This window comes from Sceloporus undulatus, chromosome 6 (genome assembly GCF_019175285.1).
Source record: "Sceloporus undulatus isolate JIND9_A2432 ecotype Alabama chromosome 6, SceUnd_v1.1, whole genome shotgun sequence".
In the NCBI taxonomy this organism is placed as follows: Eukaryota; Metazoa; Chordata; class Lepidosauria; order Squamata; family Phrynosomatidae; genus Sceloporus; species Sceloporus undulatus.
In genome coordinates, this window is record NC_056527.1 from 113405822 (window position 1) to 113417790 (window position 11969).

The window sequence follows — 11969 nt, forward strand, 5'->3', positions numbered from 1 at the left end:
CCCCATGCAAAGCAGAAATAGTAACAGGGTTTCCAGTTCAGGGTTGCCCCAGACAGTGAGGCTTCCCAGCCAAAACCTGAGATTTAGGGACAATCTCTGGTGATATCATTAAATGTTATGCATTATGAACAAGGACTGAATGGCCCTTGCAGTCTCTTCCAATTCTGTGATTCCATGATTCAAACTAACCACAGTTGCTGACTTATAATTCAAGCACACAGAGAGATCATATCTTTCTGTAGAACATTAACTTTACAGCTTATCTTTAAATAATAATATTTAAATGTACATGTTTTTGCTCATGTTTTAGCATTTTATGTTAAGGGAGACCGTTTTATTATGCCACTGTATTTAATGGGACTTGAGCGTCCATGGATTTTGGTATCCATGGGGGGACCCAGAACCATACCCCAGCAGATGAGTCCTGGTGCCCAAATAACTGGGAGGGAAGGAGGAAGCCAGATAAGTAAAGACATAGAACCCCAGGAACCGCATAGAACTATCATTTTGTAAATTGCAGCAACAAATCAATTAAGTATTTCAAATGATAGCAAACTGCTGCTAGCTGAGCTAGAGATTTTCAAACAACCCCTCTTTTCTGGAAATGAGCCCACAAAACTGAAGAATTTGTCTCGAGATTTGGTGATCCTAGATACTAACTGTTCAAGGCTGTTCCTCTGCTCTCTCAAGTCCTGGCATCCTCCATATATCCCAGATATATATATCACAAAGCTTGAGACTGAATATATCTTCCTAGTGCCGACTACTTTAATCTCTTGTTTTTCTTCTTTCATTTTCTTTCATGGTATTTCTTGGCATCCTTCCCATAGTCTGTCCTCACTTCAGCTATCTCTAATCCTTTCCACAGGTCCCAAGGTTGGCTAGGCGGCTGGTTGCCCGCCTGGCGCCCCACCTCCATGTCGCACCTCAAGAATGTAGAAGCTCGGATCTTGCAGTGTGAGTATTGCGGGGAGGCAGGTTGTGTTGATCTCTTCCCTCTTTGTCAAGAGAGATTAAGAAGACTCCCAATAGAAACTGGAGGAAGACAATCCCAAGGTTGCATAACAACTGTGTGTGTTTGTGTGCTTGGAAAAAATATAATTCAGATCAGTTCCAAAACCCCCCAAGATGATCTGAAGGTTGTTAAATTTCCCTTCTTGGTCACAGCACTCAAGAACTGGAAATCTCTTCCTAGGGAGGCAAGACTGGTTCTTTCCTAGTTGCCTTTCTATTACCATGTGAAGGAAATGACCTTTAATAATGCATTATACTGCTTCTTATTTCTTAAATATTTAATGGATCTGTTTTAAATTATATATAATTTTGTAGATATTTGAATTACATTTTAAAAATAACTGATTATTATTTATTTTCACCAGTATCTGCTTTAATTTCTGTAAGCTGCTTGGAATCCCAGCTCTGGTGGAAAGGTAGAATATAAATAAAATAAATGTGCAGATTGGAGTGGAAACGAAGCACTGCTTGTTTTTAGAAGGTGAATAACTTTTTTCCCATTGGCAAAGGAGTCAGAGAAGACTACATATTATCACCCTGTCTGTTTAATTTGTGTGCAGAACACATCATAAGGAAAGACTGTTTAGACTCAGCGGAAGAAAGTATGAAAATTGCAGGAAGGAACGTCAGCAATTTAAGATATGAAGATGACACCATATTACTTGAGAAAACAGCAAAAATTTGGAGCAACACTGATGAAAATTAAGGAAGAAAATGCAAAAGCAAAGTTACATTTGAGTATGAAGAAAAGAAAAATAATGACCTCAAAAAAATAATGACCACTGATGATGTACAAAATTTTAAGGTGGGTAACGAAGGCATTGAAATAGTTGAAGATTTCCTCAACCTTATATCATTAAACAAGATGGAGTCTATATCCAAGATATCAGAAGACTAAGATTTGAAAAGGCAGAGCCATAAAGGAACTGGATACGATCCTCAAGTGTAAAGACATATCATTATACTATATGACTTTGATTCTGATTCTGACATACCAAAGTCAGTATCTTCCAGGCCATAATATTTCTATGTATGGTTGTGAAAGGTGGACTGTGAATAAAGATGTCAGGGAAAAAATCAACTCATTTGGATTTTTTTTCAGATACCATGGACTGCTAAAAAGACAAATGACTTGGATTTTAGAGCAAGTCAGGCCTGAACTTTCACTGGAAGTGAAGATGACTAAACTGAATCAGTTGTACTTTGGACGGATCATGATACAGCATGACTCTCTGGAAAATATAATAAAGATAATAAATAATCATAGAAGGAAGTAGGAAAAGAGGGAGATTGTACTACAGGTGGATTGATTCAACCATTCATGGTCCTGAAACTGCAAGACACCATAGCAAAGTTGTATATGACCAGAGACATCCTGGATGTCTCTCATTCGTAGAGTCTCCGTAAGTCAAAGTTGACAGCAAATAACAACAACAAAAATTACTTGTCACAACTTCTTAGAACAGGCATTCCTATTCTGTAAGGGAGTAGGCATGCTGGCAAAAGGTGATACCTGCTAACCGTGATTTCTTTGGAACTGTATCTGTAATGAAATGTGAAAAATTACTTACACATAACAACTGCTACTAAACAATTGAAGACTTCTTTCTAAATAATGCAACAGTTAGACTAAATGTTATACTACTCCTATTATCCACTGGATAAGAACTCTTTTTGGAAAATTCTGACTTTTTTGTATTTATGGCTTGTGGATTATTTGCTCCTGGATGCTAAGCATTCATCTATCCTTTCTGTCCCCTTTCCTTTTGTCCTCCAGGCCTCCAGAACCGATTTGTGACCCGGTACATCTCCATCCCCAACCAGTCTAAGATCTGGACTGTGTCACTCTCTCCGGAACGGGCCAAAGGGCGCACTCCCCTGGTGATGGTGCATGGTTTTGGTGGAGGTGTTGGCCTCTGGATCCTCAACCTGGATCAACTGAGCAGCTGTCGCCCTGTCCATGCTTTTGACCTTCTTGGCTTTGGACGCAGCTCCCGACCCCCCTTCCCCCGTGACGCTCAAGGGGCTGAGGAGGAGTTTGTGAGCTCCATTGAGGCCTGGCGCCGGGAGATGGGCATCCCCAACATGATCCTGCTTGGCCACAGCCTTGGGGGCTTCCTGGCTGCTTCCTACTGCTTGCAGTACCCAGAGAGGCGAGTATATGCCAATGTTATATCCACATTGCTAATTGTAGTACTAGTAGTGCAATTCTGTTATGAGCCTTCCCTAAAGTTTCAAAGTTGCTTTTTAAAGATCACAGCTCCCAGAATCCCCCAGATAGTACGGCCATTCAGTATGGAAAAGGTCTGTAATTTAGCTTTTACATATTGTCATTGGTGTGGGGCCTGAAGAGTTTCCTCTCAATATTATGGTACACAATTGACAGAAATTATTTTATGATTTAGATTGGGGCAGGAATTGTGTGGCTTTTCAAATGGTTTTAAAGTGCAATTTCCAGCAGTCCTAGCAAGCATAGCTGCTGATGAGGAATGCCAGGAGATGCAATACAACAATTTTAAAGACCACATGTGTGTGTGAATAGGCTAAATGTTATCACATCCTCCTTTATTTCTGTATGGATGCATACTCTTCTCTCCCCCCTCCCCAATTCAGAAAATATTAGTCTCATCATTAAATGCTCTCATAAAAAAACTGCCCTCCTTGCATCTTAGTTTAATGAGAGCCACCCTCAAAAATGGCATGGCTCATTTGTGCTGGACTGTACTACTCAAGAATGCAGGTGATAGACTAGCCTGTCAAGGAAAATGCCAGTAAGATTAGCGCTTTACTATTCCTGAATGGAGGATTTACAACAGTGTGTCTTTCCCACCTCTCTTACCCAGGGTGAAACACCTCATCCTCGTGGACCCCTGGGGCTTCCCAATGCGGCCAACTGATCCAGCTCAGGTCCGTACCCCTCCAACCTGGGTCAAGGCTGTGGCCACATTGCTGGGACGATCTAACCCTCTGGCTGTGCTCCGAGCAGCAGGACCGTGGGGTGAGTGAGCTAACAAGAAGAATAAACAGGTACTGAGGAATAAACCAAAGGAGTGGCAGGGTTCAGTAGTTGTTCAAAATAGAATTGCCTGTGCTTCTCAGCCATACTATCAAAAATTCTTGTAATTTGATCTGAGGACAGCTTGCTTGTGAGATGGGTATATGTATAGATTTCATTCCATTAGTCACATGGACTGAAAATGATGTGATATTTCCAAGGAACCAAAGTACTTGAAGTGTGTTATCTGCCTCTAATCCTTTTATTAAACCGATGATTCAGTTGTATGCGCCTCAGTACTGCAGAAAAAAAAATCACTCCCCAAACCTAGGAGATACCTTTCATGTTAAAAGTTGGACAGTTACACTCCTCTAAAACAATGTTTTAGCAATAGCATGTTTTAGCAATAACAAATGTTTTTTTTTAAACCCAGAAGTGTGGATAAAAATAGGCACCATTCACTACTGAATTCACATGTAAAGCTGGGTAACCAAGAGAAATTATTTATTTTCTTTCCGCCCTCCCTCCAAATGCCTTCTGGGGGATGTGGGGAGCATTTTCAGCACATCTTTGCAAACACAGGGCCATTTTAGGTCCAGGCAAGGTCTTTTTAAAAACAGGAATAGAAAATGACTTCAGGTCACTTTCTGTTTCTTAAAAAGGCCTCTCCTGGTCCTAAAACGGCCCAGGGACCGTGCCCAACATGGCAGAAATGCAAAGTGCTGGCCATGCCCTTTAAAACCCTACGGGTTCATGCCCCCACGAGGACATTTGGGAGCAAAAGTGTACCTTTTTTTAGGGAAAGTACAGCATGAGCACTGTTTTCCAAGATATCTTGGGTGACTAATGTGCCCTCCCTCCCCCGGCTTTCTCTGATTTCCCACACTTGCCCTAAAGTGTCCTGGGGCTGAAAAAAGTCCCTACACCACTGAAGCTTATTTAATGGAGTAGAGAACCACTAGGTCAAATAATCTGAGCCAGAGTAAAGCAGGTTTCTATAGGATCACCCACATTATAATACAGGTTGATTATCCCTCGTCCAGAATTCTGAAATCCAGTCACCTCTCCTCTTCTGTGGGCTTGCCATCTGTGGATTTGAGCATTCGTGGATGGCCCCACCTGGTTGTTCCCAATGGTGGTGCGTGCATGCAACTGCACCAGTGCAGTTGCGTGCACATCATGCACTGTTGGGAATAACGGGACTTCAGTTCCCGCGAAGCTTGCTTATTTGCAGGGAGGGGGGTCTGGAATGAAACCCCCACAGATACGAAGAGCTGACTGTACCCCAAAACCCAAAATTGACAATTTTCATGCACAAAATTATTAAAAACCTTGTATATAAAATTATCTTCAAGCTATGTGTATGAGATGTATATGAAACATAAATAAATTTCCTGTTTAGACTTAGGCTCCATCTCAAGTATATGGAAATATTCCAAAATCTAAAAAAATAAAAATAAGAAAATTGAAAATCCTAAACAAGTCTGATCCCAAGCATTTCAGATGAGGCAGACCCAACATATAACGTTAAGGGAAGAAGCTCCTGTCTCTTCACACCATGTATAGTGTCACAAACCTTTATTATACTCTTATTCAGTTGTCAACCTATCAGCTTGGGGTCAGTCTACTAGCTCTGTTTTTCTTTCCAGGTCCTGGACTGGTGCAGCGCTTCCGTCCAGACTTTAAGCAGAAGTTTGCCGATTTCTTTGAGGACGATACCATCTCAGAATACATCTACCACTGCAATGCTCAAACACCCAGGTGAGAATATCACAAACCTGTTCCTTTTAAGATGGTCTTCCCACAACTATTGCCCTCTAGATAAATTGTACTTCAAAGGCTTTCCAGTTGGAGGGGATTATGGGAATTATAATACAGATCTCCTGGAGGGCACCAAGTTGAGGAAGGCCTACTCTAAGAGGTGTCTAGCATGCCCTATCTGTCCACTCACACCCACTTACCTTCCTTTACCTGGGCTCAGTTTGTTTGATCAGGCTTAAAACTTTCATTTTCCCATCCCTGCAGGGCATGACCATCCAGGTCCTGCAGAAGTACATGATGGTTGTCATCCTCCTTCTCTATGAGGTTGAGTCCAAGCCCTAGTCCCAGCCACTTTACCATCAGAACCAGCTCATTTGTGCTGAGGTCCCCTACCACCACAACAACCCAGCCACACATTGTTTCCTCAAGCTGGGTCTTCCTCTACCTCTGCCAGGGGTATTAAAAAAATGAACTGCTCTGGGTGTCAAATATGTTGCCTTGAACATTTGAGGAAAAAAAGTGTAATACTTGTACTGTTGTTTGCATTATGTTTTTTTAAAAAATCTTTAAATTCTTGGTGTTGTTTTGAAACTGGGTTGGGTTTTTTTGCACGCTCTTGGAGTTCCATTGGATTGACACGAACTGGGGATGTCCTAGATTATGTTGCCCTTTCCCCATAATCCTTAACAATGTTGTTGTGTCCTTTCTCCCTCAGTGGCGAGGCAGGGTTCAAGGCTATGACAGAGGCGTTAGGTTGGGCCCGACGCCCCATGTTGGAGCGTATCCACCTGATTCGCCGTGACTTGCCTATCACCCTCATCTACGGTGCCAATTCCTGGATTGATACCAGCACTGGGGAGAAAGTCAAGCACTTGCGACCAGGGAGCTATGTCTGTGACATGGTAGGTAACTGAATTGTTACAGTACTAAATTAAAAACAAAAATAAAAAACCATTAAACATTACTGTTAAAAGCAGATGATTAAAACAATTTAAAATGCATTTGAAAAATAATTTAAACATACAGGATAGAAACATGCCACACCACTAGAAACACTATTCCACCATGCGATTAACCAGATCTATGGAATGCATGCCTAAAGAAGAAGATTTTAACCTGCTGGCAGAAAGAGAGCAGGGGAAGGACTCACCTGACCTCCTTGGGAAGGGAGTTCCACAACCTGGGAACAGCTACAGGGAGGTCTCTCTCCCATGTCCTCACCTAACATACTTGTGATGGTGACAAGACCAAGAGAAGGCCCTTCTCTGAGGGTCTTAGAATGAGACCAGCTCATATAGGGAGATACAACTTTTTATCTAGTCTGAACCCATGGCCTGTAGAGTTTTAAAGGGTATGGCCAGCACTTTGCATTCTGCTTAAAAGGATCGGTAACCACTGAAGGTGTTTCAATAGAGGAGTTATATGGTCCCTGTAACCAGCCCTAGTTGGCACCCTGGGTGTAGCACACTACATATTATTTGCTACTATACCACCACAATTTGGTAGCAACTACAATCCTTCCCTGCACATACATATAATTTATCTTTTTAAAAAAAAACATGCACAAGGAGTACACACTTGCTTTTCAAGCTCCCTTGTGCCTCCAGAAAGTTTACAAAAGTGCTATTCAACTTGAAAAAAGGGCTCATGCTCCCAAACACATTGTTTTAATATATTTCCTTGTCAGGATTTTCTGGTACTGGGGTTGCACAAGCAGGGAAATCAAATCATGGGCTGGTTCATGTTGTGGACACCGGTCCACAGAATTAGCTCTTCCAATGAAAATATAGGAGTGTAGCAAGCTGACTTAGACCACTTATCCATATTCCTCAATATCACATACACCAGAGTGGAAACCAAGAGGCCAGATGTTGTTGAACTGCAATTCCCAGCATCCCTAGCCTGCATAACCAATGGTGATGAATGCTGGGTGTTTTCGTCCAGTAACATCTAGGTGTGGAAGCATGATTCCCACCCCTTCGTTGTGCTGACTGGCTCTCCTGTGCTTCGTGTGTGTGTGTCCCTTCAAGTTGCCTGTCAACTTATGGTGACCCTATGAATTTCATAGGGCTTTCTTCGGCACGGAGTACTCAGGTGATTTTGCCAGTTCCTTCCTCTGAAAACTAGCCAACAGCACCTGGTATTCATTGGAGCCTCCCATCCAAATACTAACCTGGGATGACCCTATTTCACTTCCAAGGTTGGACAAGATCTGTTGTCTTTAGGGAATTTAGGCCTCATGGTTCATACAGGATTCTTTTCTTTCCCCAACCTATCTGTAGATGCCAGGAATTAAACATTGGAACTTTCTGCACATGCCTCATGTGTTGTGCCACTAAGCTATAGTTCTTTCCTAAATAACTATGTGGGCTGAAACTAAGTAGGCCTGGTTTTCATGCTTGTCTGAACCCAACACCTGTTCTTGGCTTTCCTATTTCTTCCTCAGGCTATTCCGGGTGCCTCACACCATGTCTACGCCGACCAGCCCCATGCCTTCAATGCTGCTGTGAAACAGATCTGTGATGCTGTTGACTGACTACACCTGGAACAGAAAGGAAAAGATGATCCTTCCTTTTTTGCAGGCCTCTCTCCCCAGAGCCCAGTTGCTGGGACATGCACAAGGCGCTCCATGCTTCCCAAGGAGCAGAGACATCAGCTCCTCTAGAGTCAGTTGCAACTTGGTCTTGGAGGATACCTTGCCTCTACCCTCACCCTTGCTTGACTTCCCCCTGAAACTTTATTCTATTTAAAGGTTGCAGGCCACCTGTGTTGGGTTAACTTAGACTCAAATGGTTTTATTTTATCCCAATGTCTCCTTGCTTCTTGGTTTGTTTTATACTGTGCCTCTCCTGACCTGTCCACACATTGCTTTCCTCATAACTATCTTTCATTGTCATTCTCCTCCTCCATTTTCTCAGCTGTTGTTTCTTTTCATTTGTTTTCAGTTCTTTGTTTTCCTGCAGCACCACTCACAGTATTTTTGTGCCACAGAAAGCTATTGTTAATTTCACTGATCAGTGGGCCATGTAATAGTAAACACGGAAATGAGGTCTCTTTTTGGGAGGCAATAGAATGCAGAGTTTTATTTTCTTTCTTGTAGAAGATTATATTTTGTTGATCCATTTAGTCAAGACATCTTGGTTTGTGAAGCTGGAAGCAGTCTGATAGCTTCTTTTTGGTAAAGGCCATCTTTAACCTCACCTAAGTCAAGGAGATGGCTTGGACTGAGAGTGAATAATGGATCATTGCTTTCAGTTCCCTCCCTCCCTCCCTCTTTCTTTCTGTCTCTTCCTCCCACCTCCAGAGCATACCAGTCTATCACAGTAGACTCTTGAATGTTAGTTGATACCATGTCTGTGGATTATGTCATGTCTGTTCCATAGTGGAAGAGCATTAGCAGAATGTGACATAGACATGACAAGAGACTCTTGGCCATTGTGTGCCAATGTGGAAGGCTGCCCATGGCTTCTGATGTCAAACAAAAGGACGATGACAGAAGCTTCAAGTTGCTACCTCATGTTAGGTTCAGGTAGCTGAGATGGGGTGAGAAGGAAATGCTGATCCCCAGCTTTCACCTGAGGTCAAGAAGACAGGAAGATCACCAGTTGTTCAACTATGGTGTAGAGGCCTGGCAAATCCTTCCCAGGCTAGTGGAGGACCAGAGAAGCTTGAGATCCTGGAATAATGGGTGTCCTTCTAAGACAGGTGTGCAAACTACAGCCCTCCAGGTGTTGTTGAAATCCCACCAGCCTTAGCCTGCAGAGCCAGTGGTCAAGAATGCTGGGAGCAAACATCTGGAGGGCTGCACTTCACTCAACCTGGTTTCAAGAGTTGAATTTCCTGGCTGAGTAAAGCAGGAGGCAACTTCATATTAACATAATACCATCCATTATGTACAGGGCTACCACTGTTTGTCTGGTTTAGTGCCCTCAGCCCCAACCATTTCTGGTCTCTCACATTTATAAAAGAGAACATGTTGTTCCTCTGTAGTTCCTTGGGGGTGAGAATTCCATGATTAAAAACACACACGCTTGTGTGAAAATTTGGGTGGAATTCACCACAGTTTGTTCATATACTTTATTCAGTTTTGGCAAATGCAGGGGGCAGAAATATTTCAGTAACAATCAAAACACTTTGTGACTTTTCTTGGCGCGACCGGTGAAGGAGATGCACAGTGCCTGTTTTTACAGCATGTAAAAATTCAATCTCTTCTGCTATGCTGTCTCACTGCCCCATCTAGTGGTGGCAAAGTTGGGCAAAGGAAGTCTCCAATAGATGCAAGCTTGTGGCTAAGCCTAAGTAGTTAGCCTGGGCTTTGCGTTGCCACCTATGAAATCCATCCCTCTGTCTTATACAAAGTGATTCAAAAAGAATGGTGCAAAACGTAAGCTGTTCTTATTCAGTTTTGCACCATTCTTTTTGAATTGCCCTATATACACACATGTCAACACCACACAGTCTCGACCAAGTGCCACTTTGGTGAGGGAAAAAATCCTCATGATGCTTTAGTTTTATTTCTAATTTATAAGGCATTACTTGTCATTGGGCGTCTTGTATCCTGAGCTCTATCCCCCACTGCATGAAGCTTTGGCTGAGGTGGGGGAGATATGATTAATGGAGGCACTGAAAGATTTGTCCCTGTCTCCTTGGGCTTACTGGGAGTTATGGCCTTTTCTTTATATTTTTGGTAAAGCGCGTGTGCAATGGCTCTGCGGTGCCATATTAATGCCCTCTCTAACATGAGATGTGGGAGCATGTTTGCTCCCTTCTCTTAATCCCTTGCATTTGTGGTGCTTTGTATAAAACTGACTTTGGTTTGTACTAAATTTTGTATGTTTAATAAAATGATTGTTCTAAGAAATGGTTTCTTAATGTTGCCGTGGATCGCTTTCTCCCCCCTGGAGGCTGTTGCTGGCACATTAGGTCTAATAACCATGACAACTATGACATTTTCTTCTTGGATAGAGTGGCCAATGATGTGGCTCTCTAAAAGTTACTGGACTGCAGCTCCCAGCATGCAACTCTCGCCACTGGCTATGCTGGCTAAGGATGATAGTAACTGCAGTCCAACCTTTGTAAGGCTACATTTCCCCCTCCTCTACACTAGGTCAAGATCTGAACACATCTTAAGAGGAAGAAAATCCTAGGGGATTAACCATAAAATGGCTCTCTATTTTGCTTGAGTGGCTTATAGCAAACAAGCTCAATCCTGCCTCCTCAGGAATTTGGGATGAGCTATTTTGGCAAATGTGGGGAAATGCAGACCTGATTTGCAACAACATCCCATAAAGTATGTGGCAACCACCAACGGTTACTTCTCATCAGAAAGCTGCAGAGTGGATAGGCAACTACTAGCAATGTTTTAAATTGTTCTTTAAAAACAATGTTATGCTGAACCCTTTTTTGTGTTCAACTACTTAGGATGAAAAGTAATAAATAGCAGTGGGGAAAAAAGGTGGGGATCAGATAATGGTGTTGGACACCATACTCAGATCTTACAGGAAAACTGTTCAGACCATGCAGGCTGCATCTGCACTGCAGAATTAATGAAGTTTGATGCTGCTGTGGGGCAGCAGTTTTTGCACATTGTGAAAAGTGTGAAATGTCCAACTGAGATATATGTGACCAAGCAAAATCAGAGCATGGTCCAGATGTCAAAAGCTATTCATGAGGAAGAGCACAGAAGCCAGGAGAGGCTGCAGCAGTTTGCTTTTGCCTGAGGCTACTGGAAAGAGCAATGTTCAGCCCCTCCTGTCCTCCCAAATTGAGTACAAACTGTTTCAGCACATTGGACTCCTTTTGCTGCAATTGAAGTAAGTCCCATCACTGAATTAAGTTGAAGAATGGAAGTAACCTGCAGCACTGAAGCTAGGGCTGCATCCACACTATGAAATAATCTGGTTTGACCCCACTTTAACTGCCATGGCTGAATGCTATGGAATCCTGGGAATCATAGTGTGATGTGGCACCAGAACGACTCCTTCCTCCTCCTGGCCATGTCACACTGGGAACAAAGCCTTCCAAAGTCCATAAGAGAAAATTTGAAGTACCTTTTTGTGCTGCTAGTGGAATTCAGATGTTATCTAATGGACTTGGGAAGGCTTTGTTCCCATTGCCACATGGCCAGGAAGATGGAGGAGCAGTGTGAATAGATATCCCTCCAAAGAACAACACAGTAAGAACACCCTTGAGAAAGTGC

The 11969-nt window shown here is 42.7% G+C and overlaps 1 protein-coding gene across 1 annotated transcript in view; it reads left to right on the forward strand.

The window, feature by feature from the left end:
* The window catches only part of ABHD4 (abhydrolase domain containing 4, N-acyl phospholipase B), a 15386-nt gene extending 4755 nt beyond the window's left edge, over positions 1-10631 (forward strand). Inside the window, exons 2-7 of the mRNA XM_042475770.1 lie at positions 869-957; positions 2792-3167; positions 3858-4012; positions 5659-5770; positions 6486-6672; positions 8217-10631. Of these exons, the coding sequence (XP_042331704.1) occupies positions 869-957; positions 2792-3167; positions 3858-4012; positions 5659-5770; positions 6486-6672; positions 8217-8306 (1009 nt within the window). The 3' untranslated portion in view covers positions 8307-10631. The remainder of the gene's footprint in view (positions 1-868; positions 958-2791; positions 3168-3857; positions 4013-5658; positions 5771-6485; positions 6673-8216) is intronic.
* Positions 10632-11969: the final 1338 nt, after the last annotated feature.